Here is a 19,433-nt window from a genome sequence, read left to right as displayed (position 1 = left end):
CGGTGCTGCTCTTCACTTAGCTGAGTCTACCTTTAAAGCTCTGTTTAAGCCAGACCATGAGTCACTCACAGTGCAGGTTATAGATGGAATGGTACTTTATGCTTGTGGGTCTTTATATTTCCAGAGTTGCCACTTTGAGTGTGACTAAGACTGGGATTCAATCCGATTAAGGTCATTTCCAATTGAGCTGACATATGCAGAGTTTACTATGAATGCGATCTCCCCAAACGCAATAATCTTGCCTTTAAAAACTGCATTGTCTACAACCAGCGATCGGATTGAATCCCGGGCTTTTGTTAACATGCCGCTTCAATGCAAATGTGTATTGTTGAGGAAATTGCTGTTGTGATTATCTTATTACTACCAGTAACCAGCAGAGGGAGCTGTTTATCCTGCTGTGGACAAACACGGTTTAAAAACTTGTACAGTAGATTAACATTTTTGCAAAACTATTTATAACCTCTAGTTAACTTATCAATAGCTTCTAACTATCAATAACTAAAACACACAAAGCTTAAAACCATCAAACTAAACGTTTGATAAAAAAAGGAGAAGAAAAAAACCATTGTTAAATATCTTTCATCTTTTTATTTAATTTCTTATACAGTGTGTTTTATTTCTGCAATATTATTAGGAGTGACAATGCGAAAGCAGCATTGTGTATAGTAAATTAGTTCAATCTATCATTGTGGAATATCATGTGGTTGTCTGTACATAGAGAAAAGTTACTCAAATGTTCTTACAACAATAGTTTAAGCAAACTGATTTCATTAAATAAAGATGCATAACATTGATTGTGTGTTGTTTTGGTGTGGATATGACTTACTGAGTCCAAAATGTCACCCTATTCCCTATTGTTGACCAGAGCCCTATAGGGTACCAGTCACCCTATTCCCTACTGTTGACCAGAGCCCTATAGGGTACCAGTCACCCTATTCCCTATTGTTGACCAGAGCCCTATAGGGTACCAGTCACCCTATTCCCTACTGTTGACCAGAGCCCTATAGGGTACCAGTCACCCTATTCCCTACTGTTGACCAGAGCCCTATAGGGTACCAGTCACCCTATTCCCTATTGTTGACCAGAGCCCTATAGGGTACCAGTCACCCTATTCCCTACTGTTGACCAGAGCCCTATAGGGTACCAGTCACCCTATTCCCTACTGTTGACCAGAGCCCTATAGGGTACCAGTCACCCTATTCCCTACTGTTGACCAGAGCCCTATGGGGTACCAGTCACCCTATTCCCTACTGTTGACCAGAGCCCAGTCACCCTATTCCCTACCGTTACCAGTCACCCTATTCCCTACTGTTGACCAGAGCCCTATAGAGTACCAGTCACCCTATTCCCTACCGTTACCAGTCACCCTATTCCCTACCGTTGACCAGAGCCCTATGGGGTACCAGTCACCCTATTCCCTACCGTTACCAGTCACCCTATTCCCTACCGTTGACCAGAGCCCTATGGGGTACCAGTCACCCTATTCCCTACCGTTACCAGTCACCCTATTCCCTACCGTTGACCAGAGCCCTATGGGGTACCAGTCACCCTATTCCCTACCGTTGACCAGAGCCCTATAGGGTACCAGTGATAACACTCATAAACCCTAGCATCAAAAATGGATTCAATCACTTTTTCCCTCATTAATTTTTCCCATAGGGGATTTTAGAAGCCCTTAAAACAGGGGCTGTGTTTCGTGTAGGCCCTTACCCTGGCGTGACATTTTGATAACCATGTAAGTCTCTCTAGGACAAGGATACTGTTTGACTGTTCTAAAGCAGTGCACTATATAGAGAATAGGGTGCAAGTAGGACCGCAAGTAAGACTTCCTGTGTGTTTATATAAAAATGAAGCTGTGGACTTGAGGACAGGAGCAGTATGCTGTTCTCTGGACCTTTTTCCATGTTCCTCGACAGCGAGAGTTCCCCACAGCCTGCCAATGGAGCAGCTCCTCACTGCAAAACACACAGGTCATAGGTTAGTATGGCTCACAGCCAGCCAATGGAGCAGCTCCTCACAGGTCATAGGTTAGTATGGCTCACAGCCAGCCAATGGAGCAGCTCCTCACAGGTCATAGGTTAGTATGGCTCACAGCCAGCCAATGGAGCAGCTCCTCACAGGTCATAGGTTAATATGGCTCACAGCCAGCCAATGGAGCAGCTCCTAACAGGACGTAGGTTAGTACGGCTGACAATAGACACTAGTCCACTAAGAACACCTGTTTTCATTTTCCTTAGGATAATTTTTCTCTACAGTCGTTCACTACTTCCGACAAAACCAATAGTACTGTATTGGTGGAGGCAGTCCATGATACACAGGGTTAAAGGAAAATACCTGGAGATACCAGGTGAAATACATAGATACATACAGAAATACATAGAGAACATGTACAAATACATGTTCTGAAAGGTCATTCTAACAGGAGTGGCGAGGGGTCAAATCTACAGCAGCGCAAAGATTACACTGACGACAACACAACTACTGTGTGTGAAAACATTTTTCACCTTTCAGTTTGAAAAAAAAATACAGAAATGTATCCTATCCTGACTATAGACTAGTCTTCATCCATGCAACTGTTTTGCTAAGCTTGTACACCAGTCATATGTAACCATAAACTAAGAATACAGTACTGTAATATAGTCTACACATTGAATAATGTACCTGTATGATCAATCACCTAGTACCATTTCCAGGGGCTTGGACATCAAAGCCCAACTACAGAATCTGCACTAGATAGCTGCGCTGGTTCGAACAGGGCTTACATAACTTTCTTTATAATACCAAACGTCTTTAAAATGATCCGTCCGTGACTCCGTACCTGTTGGATTCTTGTCCGTCTCCCTGGCAGCTGCCGCTATGGTTACGCATGGCGGGGTGTTGGCACGCCACACACACCGTGTAGCCCTCCCGTAGGTACTGCATCCAGTGGGTGTGTGGCCTGTTCTCCACCGTACACTGGCTAGTCAGAGACTCCATCTGATACTCCATACAGAACCTGACAGGAGGAGGGTTTTTGAAATATCATACGTACCATTCCACACAGTGTACATCCTAAATGGCACCCTATTCCCTATATAGTGCACTACTTTAGACCATAGCCCTATGGCACCCTATTCCCTATACAGTGCACTACTTTATACCAGAGCCCTATGGCACCCTATTCCCTATATAGTGCACTACTTTGACCAAGGCCTATAGGGAGTATGGTGCACTACTTTTGACCAAGGCCTATAGGGAGTATAGTGCACTATTTTTGACCAAGACCTATAGAGAGTATAGTGCACTACTTTTGACCAAGGCATATAGGGTGCCATTTTTAGATGCAACAAAAGTAATTGGATTGAATAATTACAGGGGTGCAGGAGGGAGCTGGGTGTGTGTGTGTGTGTGTGTGTGTGTGTGTGTGTGTGTGTGTGTGTGTGTGTGTGTGTGTGTGTGTGTGTGTGTGTGTGTGTGTGTGTGTGTGTGTGTGTGTGTGTGTGTGTATGTGTGTGTGTGTGTATGCGTGTGTGCATGCGTGTGTGTGTGTGTGTATGCGTGTGTGCATGCGTGTGTGTGTGTGCGCGCGCACGCATGCGATCTAGATATCCTGGTGAGAAAACACTTCATTTGGGCTGTAGAAAATCCCTAGTTGTTTTTTGCTGTGATTATGGCGTGACGCCATAAATAAATAAAAAGACTCACATTTCAAACCAGAATGATTGTTGAAATCTTATGAACTGAATAGGTATGTACCACAGGTCCCCTTGAACTAAAGAGGTACAGGGCATTCGGAAAGTTTTCAGACCCCTTCACTTTTTCTACATTTTGTTACGATACAGCCTTATTCTAAAATGGATTACATCGTGTTTTTCCTCGTCAATCAACACCATAATGACAAAGTGAATACAACCTGACAGCGCTTGAGAGGATCTGCAGAGAAGAATGGGAGAAACTCCCCAAATACAGGTTTGCCAAGCTTGTAGCATCATACCCAAGAAGACTTGAGGCTGTACTCGCTGCCAAAGATGCTTCAACAAAGTACTGAGTAAAGGGTCTGAATACCTATGTAAATATGATATTTCCTTTTTTATTTTTAATACATTTGCAAAAATTTCTAAGAACCTGTTTTTTGCTTTGTCATTATGGGGTATTGTGATGTCATTATGGGGTATAGTGATGTCATTATGGGGTATAGTGATGTCATTATGGGGTATAGTGATGTCATTATGGGGTATTGTGATGTCATTATGGGGTATTGTGATGTCATTATGGGGTATTGTGATATCATTATGGGGTATTGTGTGTAGATTGATGAGGATTTTTTATTTTTATTTTAGATTAAGGCTCTATTTTAACAAAATGTGGGAAAACTCAAGGGGTCTGAATACACTGAATACTTTCCAAATGCACTGCATGTACCACAGGTACCTTTAAACTAAAGAGTTACAGTTCCTTCAGAAAGTATTCATATACCTTGTGACTTATTCCACATTTTGTTGTGTTACAGCTGGAATTCAAGATGGGCAAAAAAATAAAAAATTATAAACTAATCTACACACGATAAACCATAATGACAAAGTGTAACATGTTTTTAGAAATGTTTGCACATTTATTAAAAATTATATTCAGAAATATCTAATTTACATAAGTATTCACACCCCTGAGTCAATACTTTGCAGGAGCACCTTTGGCAGCGATTACAGCTGTGAGTGTTTCTGGGTAAGTCTCTAAGAGCTGTGAGTCTTTCTGGGTAGGTCTCTAAGAGCTGTGATTCTTTCTGGGTAAGTCTCTAATATCTCTGAGTCTTTCTGGGTTAGTCTCTAGGAGCTGTGAGTCTGTCTGGGTGAGTCTCTAAAATCTGTGGGTCTTTCAGGGTGTCTCTAAGAGCTGTGAGTCTTTTTGGGTAAGTCTCTAATATATGTGAGTCTTTCTGGGTGAGTCTCTAAGAGCTGTGAGTCTTTCTGGGTAACTCTCTAATATCTGTGAGTATTTCTGGGTAAGTGTCTAAGAGTTGTGAGTCTTTCTGGGTAAGTCTCTAAGAGCTGTAAGTCTTTCTGAGTAAGTGTCTAAGACCTGTGGGTCTTTCTGGGTAAGTCTCTAAGAGCTGTGAGTCTTTCTGGGTAAGCGTCTAAGAGCTGTGAGTCTTTCTGGGTAAGTCTCTAATATCTGTGAGTCTTTCTGGGTAAGTGTCTAAGAGCTGTGAGTCTTTCTGAGTAAGTGTCTAAGACCTGTGGGTCTTTCTGGGTAAGCGTCTAAGAGCTGTGAGTCTTTCTGGGTAAGTGTCTAAGAGCTGTGAGTCTTTCTGGGTAACTCTCTAATATCTGTGAGTATTTTTGGGTAAGTGTCTGAGCTGTGAGTCTTTCTAGGTAACTCTCTAATATCTGTGAGTATTTTTGGGTAAGTGTCTGAGCTGTGAGTCTTTCTGGGTGTGTCTAAGAGCTGTGAGTCTTTCTGGGTAAGTCTCTAATATCTGTGAGTCTTTCTGGGTGTGTCTAAGAGCTGTGAGTCTTTCTGGGTAAGTCTCTAATATCTGTGAGTATTTCTGGGTAAGTGTCTAAGAGCTGTGAGTCTTTCTGGGTAACTCTCTAATATCTGTGAGTATTTTTGGGTAAGTGTCTGAGCTGTGAGTCTTTCTAGGTAAAGTCTCTAAGAGTTGTGAGTCTTTTTTGGTAAGTCTCTAAGTTATGTGAGTCTTTCTGTGTACGTCTCGAAGAGCTGTGAGTGTTTCTGGGTGAGTCTCAAAGAGCTGTGAGTCTTTCTGGGTAAGTGTCTAAGAGCTGTGAGTCTTTCTGGGTAAGTGTCTAAGAGCTGTGAGTCTTTCTGGGTAAGTGTCTAAGAGCTGTGAGTGTTTCTGGCTAAGTCTCTAAGAGCTTTGAGTCTTTCTGGGTTAGTGTCTAAGAACTGTGAGTCTTTCTGGGTAAGTCTCTTAGAGCTGTGAGTCTTTCTGGGTAAGTCTCTAAAATCTGTGAGTCTTTCTGGGTAAGTCTCTACGAGTTGTGAGTCGTTCTGGGTGAGTTTCTAAGAGATGTGAGTCTTTCTAGGTAAGTCTCTAAGAGCTGTGAGTCTTTCTGGGTAACTCTCTAATATCTGTGAGTCTTTCCGGGTAGGTCTCTAAGAGCTGTGAGTCTTTCTGGGTAAGTGTCTAAGAGCTGTGAGTCTGTCTGTGCAAGTCTCTAAGAGCTGTGAGTCTTTCTGGGTAAGTTGCTAAGAGCTGTGAGTCTTTCTGGGTAGGTCCCTAAGAGCTGTGAGTCTTTCTGGGTAGGTCCCTAAGAGCTGTGAGTTTTTCTGGGTAAGTTGCTAAGAGCTGTGAGTCTTTCTGGGTAGGTCCCTAAGAGCTGTGAGTCTTTCTGGGTAGGTCCCTAAGAGCTGTGAGTTTTTCTGGGTAAGTTGCTAAGAGCTGTGAGTCTTTCTGGGTAGGTCTCTAATAGCGTTCTATACCTGGTTTCTACAATATTTGCCCATTTATTGTTTTCTAAATTCTTCAAACTCTGTCATATTGGTTGTTGATCATTGCTTGACAACCATTTTCAGGTCTTGCCGTAGATTTAAGTCAAAACTGTAACTCGGCCACTCAGGAACATTCACTGCCTTCTTGGTAAGCAACCCCAGAGTATATTTGGCCATGTCTTTTAGGTTATTGTCCTGCTGAAAGGAAAATGTATCTCCCAGTGTCTGGTGGAAAGCAGACTGAACCATGTTTTCCTCTAGGATTTTGTCTGTGCTTGAGCCATTTATTTGTTATCCTTTTTTATCCTTGTAAGCATACCCATAACATGATGCAGCCACCACTATGTTTGAAAATATGGAGAGTGGTACTCAGTAATGTGATGTATTGGATTTCTCCCAAAAAGAACACTTCGTATTAAGGACAAAAAAATGAATTGCTTTGCCACTTTTTCTTGCAGTATTACTTTAGTTTCTTGTTACAAACAGGATGCATGTTTTGGAATATTTTTATTCTCTCGAAGCTTCCTTCTTTTCACTCTGTCAATTATGTTAGTATTGTGGAGTAACTACAATGTTGTTGATCCATCCTCAGGTTTCTCCATTCACAGCCGATAAACTCTAACCTGTTTAAAAGTCACCAGTGGCTTCTGGTGAAATTCCTGAACGGTTTCCTTCCTTTCCGGCAACTGAGTTAGGAAGAATGCCTGTATCTTTGTAGTGACTGGGTGTATTGATACACCATCCAAAGTGTAATTAATAACTTAACCATGCTCAAATGGATATTTAAGGTCTGCTTTTTAGTTTTTACCCATCTACCAATAGGTGCCCTTCTTTGCGAGGCATTGGAAAACCTCCCTGGTCTTTGTGGTTGAATCTGTGTTTGAAATTCACTGTGCGATTGAGGAACCTTACAGATAATTATATGTGTGGGGTACAGAGATGAGGTAGTCATTCAAAAATCATGTTAAACAGTATTATTGCATACAGAGTAAGTCGTAACTTTGTGTAACTTGTTAAAGCACATTGTTACTCCTGAACTTATTTAGGTTTGCCATAACAAAGGGGTCGAATACTTATTGACTCGAGACATTTTAAGCTTTTCATTTTTAATTAATTTGTAAAAATGTCAAACATTATAGGGTATTGTGTGTAGGCTAGTAACAAAAAAATCTCTTGAAGGAATCCATTTTAAATTCAGGCTGTAATAACAAAATGTGGAAAAGGTCAAATTTCTGATGTCATTGTGTATAACAGGATCCTTAACTCTGATTCGTCCCCGTACCCTATGTGAGTAGACGGGTGTAATATAGCATTATACAACTTGCTATAAGCCTTCATAACTGTTCATTGCTCCTTAAAGAACAGTCAGAAAACATGTATAATGCAGCATACCCAGGGTACAGAGGTGCTCCGTAGATGTCATGCTTTGTTCTTCCTTTACCAAACTCCCTGGTGGTGATGAAAGCTGGACCTAGAGAGAAACCAACACAGTCCCCAGGTTAAAACCAGGAGCAGGAGAGAAACCAACACAGTCCCCAGGTTAGAACCAGGACCTGGAGAGAGACCAACACAGTCCCCAGGTTATAACCAGGACCTAGAGAGATAACAACACAGTCCCCAGGTTAGAACCAGGACCAGGAGAGAGACCAACACAGTCCCCAGGTTATAACCAGGACCAGGAGAAATAACAACACAGTCCCCAGTTTAAAACCAGGACCTGGAGAGAATCCAACACAGTCCCCAGGTTATAACCAGGACCTAGAGAGATAACAACACAGTCCCCAGTTTAAAACCAGGACCTGGAGAGAAACCAACACAGTCCCCAGGTTAGAACCAGGACCAGGAGAGATAACAACACAGTCCCCAGGTTAGAACCAGGACCAGGAGAGAAACCAACACAGTCCCCAGGTTAGAACCAGGACCTGGAGAGAAACCAACACAGTCCCCAGGTTAGAACCAGGACCAGGAGAGAAACCAAAACAGTCCCCAGGTTAGAACCAGGACCTGGAGAGAGACCAACACAGTCCCCAGGTTAAAACCAGGACCTGGAGAGAGACCAACACAGTCCCCAGGTTAGAACCAGGACCTGGAGAGAGACCAACACAGTCCCCAGGTTAAAACCAGGACCTAGAGAGATAACAACACAGTCCCCAGGTTATAACCAGGACCTGGAGAGAGACCAACACAGTCCCCAGGTTAGAACCAGGACCTGGAAAGAAACCAACACAGTCCCCAGGTTAGAACCAGGACCTGGAGAGATAACAACACAGTCCCCAGGTTAGAACCAGGACCAGGAGAGATAACAACACAGTCCCCAGGTTAGAACCAGGACCTAGAGAGAAACCAACACAGTCCCCAGGTTATAACCAGGACCTGGAGAGAAACCAACACAGTCCCCAGGTTAGAACTAGGACCTGGAGAGAGACCAACACAGTCCCCAGGTTAAAACCAGGACCTGGAGAGAAACCAACACAGTCCCCAGGTTATAACCAGGACCTGGAGAGAAACCAACACAGTCCCCAGGTTAGAACCAGGACCTGGAGAAATAACAACACAGTCCCCAGTTTAAAACCAGGACCTGGAGAGAATCCAACACAGTCCCCAGGTTATAACCAGGACCTATAGAGAATCCAACACAGTCCCCAGGTTATAACCAGGACCTGGAGAGAAACCAACACAGTCCCCAGGTTAGAACCAGGACCAGGAGAGAAACCAACACAGTCCCCAGTTTAAAACCAGGACCTGGAGAGAAACCAACACAGTCCCCAGGTTAGAACCAGGACCTGGAGAAATAACAACACAGTCCCCAGTTTAAAACCAGGACCTGGAGAGAAACCAACACAGTCCCCAGGTTAGAACCAGGACCTGGAGAGAGACCAACACAGTCCCCAGGTTATAACCAGGACCTGGAGAAATAACAACACAGTCCCCAGGTTAAAACCAGGACCTGGAGAGAGACCAACACAGTCCCCAGGTTAGAACCAGGACCTAGAGAGAGACCAACACATTCCCCAGGTTAGAACCAGGACCTAGAGAGAGACCAACACAGTCCCCAGGTTATAACCAGGACCTGGAGAGAGACCAACACAGTCCCCAGGTTATAACCAGGACCTGGAGAGAGACCAACACAGTCCCCAGGTTATAACCAGGACCAGGAGAGAAACCAACACAGTCCCCAGGTTATAACCAGGACCTGGAGAGAGACCAACACAGTCCCCAGGTTAAAACCAGGACCTAGAGAGAAACCAACACAGTCCCCAGGTTAGAACCAGGACCTGGAGAGAAACCAACACAGTCCCCAGGTTAGAACCAGGACCTGGAGAGAGACCAACACAGTCCCCAGGTTATAACCAGGACCAGGAGAGAAACCAACACAGTCCCCAGGTTATAACCAGGACCAGGAGAGAGACCAACACAGTCCCCAGGTTATAACCAGGACCTGGAGAGAGACCAACACAGTCCCCAGGTTATAACCAGGACCTGGAGAGAGACCAACACAGTCCCCAGGTTATAACCAGGACCTAGAGAGAGACCAACACAGTCCCCAGTTTATAACCAGGACCTGGAGAGAGACCAACACAGTCCCCAGGTTAGAACCAGGACCTAGAGAGAGACCAACACAGTCCCCAGGTTATAACCAGGACCAGGAGAGAAACCAACACAGTCCCCAGGTTATAACCAGGACCAGGAGAGAGACCAACACAGTCCCCAGTTTAAAACCAGGACCTGGAGAGAAACCAACACAGTCCCCAGGTTAGAACCAGGACCTGGAGAGAGACCAACACAGTCCCCAGGTTAAAACCAGGACCTAGAGAGAGACCAACACAGTCCCCAGGTTAGAACCAGGACCTAGAGAGAGACCAACACAGTCCCCAGGTTAGAACCAGGACCTGGAGAGAGACCAACACAGTCCCCAGGTTATAACCAGGACCAGGAGAGAGACCAACACAGTCCCCAGGTTTTAACCAGGACCTGGAGAGAGACCAACACAGTCCCCAGGTTATAACCAGGACCAGGAGAGAGACCAACACAGTCCCCAGGTTATAACCAGGACCTGGAGAGAGACCAACACAGTCCCCAGGTTAGAACCAGGACCTGGAGAGAGACCAACACAGTCCCCAGGTTATAACCAGGACCTGGAGAGAGACCAACACAGTCCCCAGGTTATAACCAGGACCTGGAGAGAGACCAACACAGTCCCCAGGTTAGAACCAGGACCTGGAGAGAGACCAACACAGTCCCCAGGTTAAAACCATGCAACAGTGTGACTCAGCTGGTTTAGTTTAGTGTGTGTGTGTACCTGTGTTCTGAGTGCAGACCTCTCCATGGTTTGACTGGTAGTCCATGCAGCCTGCCTGCTCCTCCAAGCTGGGACATGGCTCTGCGCTGTTTCTGGGCTCCCGCTCAATGTGCCGCTGCCTACAATCCATTGATGATTCATAGATTATTGGGTTAAGAATAAAAACACAATTTGTAGTTTTTAAAAAAGCTTCTTTTTTTTAAAGTACAAATAAAATCAATACAGGAAGATAACACGAGTGTTATGTACACTTAGTGTATCTAATGTGGTCTTCAGTGTAGGACAAAAGAGCGGTTTACACAAGAAGCCTAATTCTGATCTTTCGCTACTAATTTGTCTTTTGACAAATCAGATATTTTCCCATTAATTTGGCTGCCAACGGGACTAAGTAAATAACACACAGGACTCACCGGACCCTCATGGACCGCTGGCAGGACTGGGCACAGCCACTCCAGTGACTCCATTCAGTCACCACACAGGACTGGGCTAGACGAGAGACAACAGTGTTATTATTTGCGTTGAGTATCTTCACAAACACCTATAAAAACGACGCGCGACATAACAGCTATATAGAGTCTCATTAACGCTTCGTTAATAGTACATTCACAGCATTGCTACATAACACCGTCCTTGATACACATGTATCTTTAAAAGACCATTCAGGGAATCGTTACCTAATATTCGTACACTTGCCATGTCCTTCACTCCTGCTGGTTGTACATGCTTTTGTTCAAGCCCAGGATAAACGCACCTACCAAATCATCAAGGCTTTGATTTAGCTGAATCAGATTAGTTAGTGCTGGGTTGGAACTAAAGCCTGCACGCCCTGTGAATCCTCAGTACCAGGAGTGAAAACCCCTGAGGTTTTGTTAGTTTGACGACCGAAGTTCTGTCAGACTGAAGACTGAACAAGTCAAGGGTGTGTACAGTTCGCTCGGCTGACTGCTCAATATTCTAGAAATATTCACCCTATTCCCTATAAAGTGCACTAATTTTGACCAGAGCTCTACAACAATAAGGTGCCATTTGAGACACATACTTGGATTTGAAGGATTAGTGTTTCTGTACAGCGTTGAGTGATCTGAATGGAACTGTAAAGCTGAATGAATTGGATCCAGTCACTGACACATTTAATCATGTCGTTCTCTTTTCAATGCTCTCCTCACGCTCTCTGAGTACCTGGTCTTTGATGTGTCCGGAATTAGGTACACTCTGCTTGGCTGACTCCTACAGGAAATACCACAGAGATCTTATTCAAGTCTATATGTAGTACACTACATTGTAAATAAGGTGATATTCGGGATACAGATAATGATTAATGGAAGTGCATTCCTGACATATTTGTCCGTAATTCCATCCTGTACGCGAATTCATACAAAGTAAATGAGTTACAATTGAAACTAGACATCATTGTTGATATCAGATCAGTCAGATTCCTAACCATAGGGATCAGATTCAATTACTAGAAGGGCTATGATGTCATAAACCCTTAAAGTTCCAGAATAGGTTTGAAAATGGCAGCCATCTTGGTCAGGGAGAAGTCTAGACCAGTCTAATTGGAATGAACGGCCAGAAGAGGCTTAATTCTGATTTTACTTATACAGGAAATTCTAAGTAAAAAAAATTTGATGTCAGAAATTGTTGAATAGAAGTTTTGTCAACTTAAAATAATATCATATAATTATAACTGCACTTTATATGGGTTTTATACACATTTTCTGTATAAATACCCTCTAAAATATATGTAAGCAGACCATAAATGTCTACTTTTTTTTTCTTGGAAGGCTGTGAGTGCTATTGTAACCCTAAATATTAAACTAATTATCCAACACCTTCTCCGAAAGGGCCCGTGGGATCGACGATAAAGAATCGGGTTACAATTGAGTTATTTTTTTTGTAATTGAATCCTTCCAAGTAGCAGCAGCACAAACTTTAGTAGCACATTAGGCTACATCTCCATCGCTTCAGTTCTCTGTCACTCACACGTCTGAGTCTGGTTAGGGTATTTTCAGAATAATAGTCCCAACATAAAATCTCAATGACAATGCCATAATAAAAGTCTCAAATGCACATTACATATTTATCAATATAAAATATATAAACTGAACAAAAAAATAAACGCAACATGTAGCAATTTCAAAAGATTTTACTGAGTTACAGTTTATATAAGGAAATCAGTCAATTTAAATTAATTCATTAGGCCCTAAACTATGGGTTTCATTCCTGGGAATACAGATATGCATCTGTTAGTCACAAACACCTTTAGAAAATAAAGGTAGGGTCGTGGATCAGAAAACCAGTCAGTATCTGGTCATACCACCATTTGCCTCATGCAATGCGACACATCTCCTTCACATAGAGTTGATCAGGTTGTTGATTGTGGCCTGTTGGAATGTTGTCCTACTCCTCTTCAATGGCTGTCTAAAGGTGAGAACTGGATCATGCTGTCGTACACATTGATCCAGAGCATCCCAAACATGCTCAGTGGGTGACATGTCTTGTGAGTATGAAACCGTGATTCATCTGTGAAGAGCACATATCAAAGGTGAACATTTTCCCACTCAAGTCGGTTACGGCGCTGAAATGGCAGTCAGGTCAAGCCCCTGGTGAGGACGACGAGCACGCAGATAAGCTTCCCTTAGATGGTTTCTGACAGTTTGTGCAGAAATAGTTTGGTTGTGCAAACCCACAGTTTCATCAGCTGTCCGGGTGGCTCGTCTCAGACCATCCCGCAGGTGAAGAAGCCGGATGTGGATTTCCTGGGCTGGCGTGGTTACATGTAGTCTGTAGTTTTGAGGCCAGTTGGACGTACTGCCAAATTCTCTGAAATGACATTGGAGGCAGCTTATGGTAGAATGAACATTCAGTTTTCTGGCAACAGGTCTGGTGGACATTCCTGCAGTCAAAACTTGAGACATTGTGTTGTGTGACAAAACTGCACATTTGTTAGTGGCCTTTTATTGTCCCCCAGCACAAGGTGCACCTCTGTAATGGTCATGCTGTTCAATCAGCTTCTTGATATGCAACACCTGTCAGCTGGAGGGATTATCTTGGCAAAGGAGAAATGCTCACTAACAGGGATGTCAAAAGATTTGTGCACAACATTTGAGAGAAATAAGCTTTTTGTGTGTGTATGTAAAATAATCTTATATTTCAGCTCACGAAACACGTGACCAATACATGTTGTGTTTATATTCTTGCTCAGTAATATTTCTTATTCCAAAACCATGGCTACACTATTATATCATACAATATCAGTACATGTTGCTTTTACAACTTGTCTAAATCCTATCATCAACTGATTTCAGCCAGTGTATTGCTGTGGATGGACTGCATTGTTTGAATGGAATGTCGGCATATTGGCAGTTAATAAAAAAAAAAAATGACAGAATCTTTCCTCTAAAACTGACTGGCTAGCGAGATAACAAAGATACAGTGCAGATAAATTCTTCAAATTCATTATTTTATACGATATATTATCACAGCTCTGGCAAACCATGTTTGACCAACTCCCTGACCAAAATGGCTGACCTTTATCCCATTATGAGAAGGTTAACGTCCATTTGAGGATTCTAATTCATAACTCTATGGTCCTAACACTTTGAAATGGCACCCTATTCCCTATTTAGTGCACTACTTTTGGCCAGGGCCAACTATCCAGTAGGCCTGGAAGAGATGTACACTGTTCAGACACAACACACTGTATATTCAGAAATGTATCTGCACTTCTTTAATTGTGAAATGAATGTAGGAGAATATAACACATTAGATCTGGTAAAAGATAATACAAATAATTCCAGTTTAGGCGCAATTTTGATTTTGTGTATGTGCAATGTTTTAGAGTGATCCAATGAACCATTGCATTTCTGTTCAAAATGTTGTATCAAGTCTGCCTAAATGTGCCTAATTGGTTTTATTAATACATTTTCAAGTTCATAACTGTGCACTCTCCTCAAACGGGGGACACCGATCCTGTAGAGGTTAAAAGTGTTTAACTTACTGTTAGATTAGAGGTTGGGGCAGACAGAGTCCATTTATATGGGCCCACATTCTCTAGTTCATTCACTCTACTTCACCTATAAGTACAGTATGGCAATGTCTGAAATAGCATCCTGTATAGTGGACTATGGGCCCTGGTCAAAAGTAGTGTACTATATAGGGAATAGGGTGGCATTTGGGATGCAAACATTGACAGCACCATTGAGCAAGTACAGTTAATAGATTACCTATTTATTCACCAGTCTGTTTCTTTACCTAGGGTTAGGTTAGAACACGGGTTCTCAAACAGAGGTACTGCAGATGGTCCGTGTAAATACAATCTTTTTTATAGAAAAATATTTTGTGTTTGTTTTGGGGGGGTGAAACATCATTATTTTATTTATATCGCTAGCTGCAACAGAATAACATTGTGGATAAAATGTTTATGTCTCTCTGTTCAGTATGAAGGCAGGTAGAGGTACAGTAACTTCATGAGCCAATGCTAACTAGCATTAGCACAATGAATGAAAGTCTACAGGAACAGTTAGCATGCTAGCTGTTCCTGTTCATCAGACTAGGGAATTAGATAAATGGCTTCTTTGTCAAAATCTCAAAGTATTCCTTTAATATGGAGGAAATTACAATCATTGGAGTTAATTACAGGGTGTGTTCTGTATAGAAAATTATTTGGCGAGCCGTTTAAGTGGTAATTTTCAGTATGGAAAAAAGGTTTTAATGTCAACTTCAACAACCAAAACCAGATAGAAGCATGCAGAAAATATATTGAACTATATATATTTATATTTAATAGTACCATCTTTGAGTACTAACAATAAAATAAACGCTAGACAGTCAGAAATAATGGGCTCCAGAGTGCTAGAGGCGTTACTACAGACCCCGGTTTGAATCCAGGCTGTATCCCATCAGGCCGTGATTGGGAGTCCCATAGGGCGGCGCACAATTTGCCCAGCGTCGTCCAGGTTTGGCCGGTGTAGGCCATCATTGTAAATAACAATTTGTTCTTAACGGACTTGCCTAGTAAAATAAACATTTAAATAATAAAAATCTAAACAGTCATTCAGTGGCACATGTCCATTGATTTAGTTATAATGTTTGAGCAGAGGAACACAGTGTTAGCCATGGCAAAATGCATACAATTACAGGAAATTTGCTTTAAAACTGCAAAATTGTCTCTCAGCTTCATGCCAAACTATGTAGATTTGCTGGAAATTTGCTTCAAAACTGCCAACATTTTCTCTCATCTAAATGAAGAAATGTGTAGAATTGCAGGAAATCAGTTTTACATCAGCAACATTTTCACTACGCCGCCAATATACCATTCTAGCTAATAGACTACGTTAGAGTTCACACTTCCTCTTCCAATGAACTGTGGGGACTGGAAGATCAAAATAATAAAACTGTCTACCAATGTCTATTCATTTTAAAAGGTTGATTACTTCTACTTGCCATTGCCGGTTTGCCTGGGCGGGGGTCTCTGGGCAAGAAAGGTTTGACAATCCCTCGGTTAGAGGACAGAGGTAAATAAAACCACGAGTGGTAAAATTAGATAAGGGTTTAAAATCTCACTGTTAAGAAAACACTATGCATCCATTGTTTCTCTGGCCAGATACTGTAGAATGTATCCATTGTTTCTCTGGCCAGATACTTTAGAATGTATCCATTGTTTCTCTGGCCAGATACTTTAGAATGTATCCATTGTTTCTCTGGCCAGATACTTTAGAAGGTATCCATTGTTTCTCTGGCCAGATACTGTAGAAGGCATCCATTGTTTCTCTGGCCAGATACTTTAGAATGTATCCATTGTTTCTCTGGCCAGATACTTTAGAATGCATCCATTGTTTCTCTGGCCAGATACTGTAGAAGGCATCCATTGTTTCTCTGGCCAGATACTGTAGAAGGCATCCATTGTTTCTCTGGCCAGATACTGTAGAAGGCATCCATTGTTTCTCTGGCCAGATACTGTAGAAGGCATCCATTGTTTCTCTGGCCAGATACTGTAGAAGGCATCCATTGTTTCTCTGGCCAGATACTGTAGAATGTATCCATTGTTTCTCTGGCCAGATACTTTAGAATGCATCCATTGTTTCTCTGGCCAGATACTGTAGAAGGCATCCATTGTTTCTCTGGCCAGATACTGTAGAATGTATCCATTGTTTCTCTGGCCAGATACTTTAGAATGCATCCATTGTTTCTCTGGCCAGATACTGTAGAAGGCATCCATTGTTTCTCTGGCCAGATACTGTAGAAGGCATCCATTGTTTCTCTGGCCAGATACTGTAGAAGGCATCCATTGTTTCTCTGGCCAGATACTGTAGAAGGCATCCATTGTTTCTCTGGCCAGATACTGTAGAAGGCATCCATTGTTTCTCTGGCCAGATACTGTAGAATGTATCCATTGTTTCTCTGGCCAGATACTTTAGAATGTATCCATTGTTTCTCTGGCCAGATACTGTAGAAGGCATCCATTGTTTCTCTGGCCAGATACTTTAGAATGTATCCATTGTTTCTCTGGCCAGATACTGTAGAATGTATCCATTGTTTCTCTGGCCAGATACTGTAGAAGGCATCCATTGTTTCTCTGGCCAGATACTGTAGAAGGCATCCATTGTTTCTCTGGCCAGATACTTTAGAATGTATCCATTGTTTCTCTGGCCAGATACTGTAGAATGTATCCATTGTTTCTCTGGCCAGATACTGTAGAATGAATTCATTGTTTCTCTGGCCAGATACTGTAGAATGCATCCATTGTTTCTCTGGCCAGATACTGTAGAATGTATTCATTGTTTCTCTGGCCAGATACAGTAGAATGCACCCATTGTTTCTCTGGCCAGATACTGTAGAATGTATCCATTGTTTCTCTGGACAGATACTGTAGAATGCATGTTAAATGGCAATAATTTCCATATACTATATGGTTCACAAATTCAAATGGCATCCTAACAAAATTTGGAAAAATCAAGGGGTAGGAATACTTCACTGTATATACCGTTTCCAGTTTTACATAATAACATAGACTGCCCACAATTCTTCATCATCATTACACTATTGTGGCGCATGGTAGCCTAGTGGTTAGAGCATTGGGCCAGTAACTGAAAGGTTGCTGGATTGAATCCCAGAGCTGACAAGGTAAAAATCTGTCGTTCTGCCCCTGAACAAGGCAGTTAACCCACTGTTCCCCGGTAAGCCGTCATTGTAAATAAGTATTTGTTCTTAACTGACTTGCCTAGTTAAATAAAGGTCAAATATATTGCTATGGACCCTGGTCAAAAGTAGTGCACTACATAAGGAATAGGGTAACATTCGGGGGATATTCATGACAAACGTGACAGCCGTTACTGTAGTGACTCCACCCATCCTCCTTACCTGGGCACTCGGCGGGGTAGTCATAGCAACAGTCTTTGGTCCTGAGGCAGCCGTCGTCGCAGTAGCAGGTGCCGTACACACGGTCCATCCTCCAGTCTGCCGTTGCACAGGTGATATCTGAACCCCGGCAGCACTTCCCAGCGCACCCCCCTTCCACCTCCACGTGGTACGATCCAGCAGCTACCAGCAACAACACATAATCCACGAATGACGCCATCGTCGGGGACAAAAATACAAGGGGGGGACCAAGTTGGGATCTCCGAGGATTCCACAAGAGGCTGAAATTGTCTCTCCAAAATAACAATGTGTGTGTATGTTGTCTCCGCGTCCTTTCTACTGTGTGTGTGTGTGTGTGTGTGTGTGTGTGTGTGTGTGTGTGTGTGTGTGTGTGTGTGTGTGTGTGTGTGTGTGTGTGTGTGTGTGTGTGTGTGTCGTCTCTGTGTCTACAGTCTCTCTGTGTGTGTGTGTGTTCTAGAGCCTGTGTGTGTATGTGTGTCTTCTACTCAGTGTGTTTTCAGATCTCCCATACTGTCAGAGTAAGAAGGACAGGGACAAACTTCAATCAAGCAGAAAACAGTACACATACTCCCTACCCCAGCTCAGATTAGCTACAACACTTGTCCAGCCAAGCCCAGTCCAGCCTCTGCCCCGCTGCTGGAGCCCTCGTGACCTGAAATTCCTGCGTCCACACAGCCCTTCTGTTTACCAGCAGGTTGAGCTGAAGAAAAGCTTCATTCCACAAACACACTCAGCTCCACTGTTCACACAAAGATCAGTCACTCCGGCAGTGTGTCTGTCCGTCTAGTGTCTATTTCCGCCCCGCTTGAAGACTAACCACACACCTCTCCCTCCTGAGATTCTCTCTCTCGCCCACTGAGTTCCTCCCCTCTCTCTCTCTCTCTCTCTCTCTCTCTCTCTCTCCGTCCCTCACTCCCTCTCTCTCTCTCCGTCTCTCCGTCTCTCCGTCCCTCACTCACTCCCTCCCTCTCTCTCTCTCTCTGTCCGTCCCTCTCTCTCTCTCTCTCTCTCTCTCTCTCTCTCTCTCTCGCTCTCTCTCTCCGTCCCTCACTCCCTCTCTCTCTCTCCGTCCCTCACTCCCTCCCTCTCTCTCTCTCTCTCTCTGTCCGTCCCTCTCTCTCTCTCTCTCTCTCTCTCTGTCTCTCTCTCTCTCTCTCTCCGTCCCTCACTCCCTCTCTCTCTCTCCGTCCCTCACTCCCTCCCTCTCTCTCTCTCCGTCCATCCCTCTCTCTCTCTTTTTCTCTCTCAATTCAATTCAAAGGGCTTTATTGGCATGGGAAACATATGTTTACATTGCCAAAGCAAGTGAAATAGAAAATACAAA

At 43.2% G+C, this 19,433-nt stretch overlaps 1 protein-coding gene across 1 annotated transcript; it reads right to left on the bottom strand.

Annotated features, from left to right (window-relative positions):
- Nucleotides 1-1,486: 1,486 nt before the first annotated feature.
- On the bottom strand, nucleotides 1,487-18,490 carry sbspon (somatomedin B and thrombospondin type 1 domain containing). The gene is made up of 6 exons (XM_029755106.1): nucleotides 18,092-18,490; nucleotides 11,140-11,215; nucleotides 10,730-10,848; nucleotides 7,822-7,900; nucleotides 2,819-2,995; nucleotides 1,487-1,955 (listed from the first exon to the last, which is right to left on the bottom strand). The coding sequence occupies exons 1-6, from the start codon at nucleotides 18,306-18,308 to the stop codon at nucleotides 1,838-1,840; spliced, it is 786 nt and encodes a 261-aa protein (XP_029610966.1). The 5' UTR covers nucleotides 18,309-18,490; the 3' UTR covers nucleotides 1,487-1,837.
- Nucleotides 18,491-19,433: the final 943 nt, after the last annotated feature.

The sequence above is a fragment of the Salmo trutta genome, chromosome 6, assembly GCF_901001165.1.
Source record: "Salmo trutta chromosome 6, fSalTru1.1, whole genome shotgun sequence".
NCBI lineage: Eukaryota > Metazoa > Chordata > Actinopteri > Salmoniformes > Salmonidae > Salmo > Salmo trutta.
The sequence above is the reverse complement of the archived record's forward strand: the minus strand, read 5'-3'. Positions and strand labels throughout refer to the sequence as shown.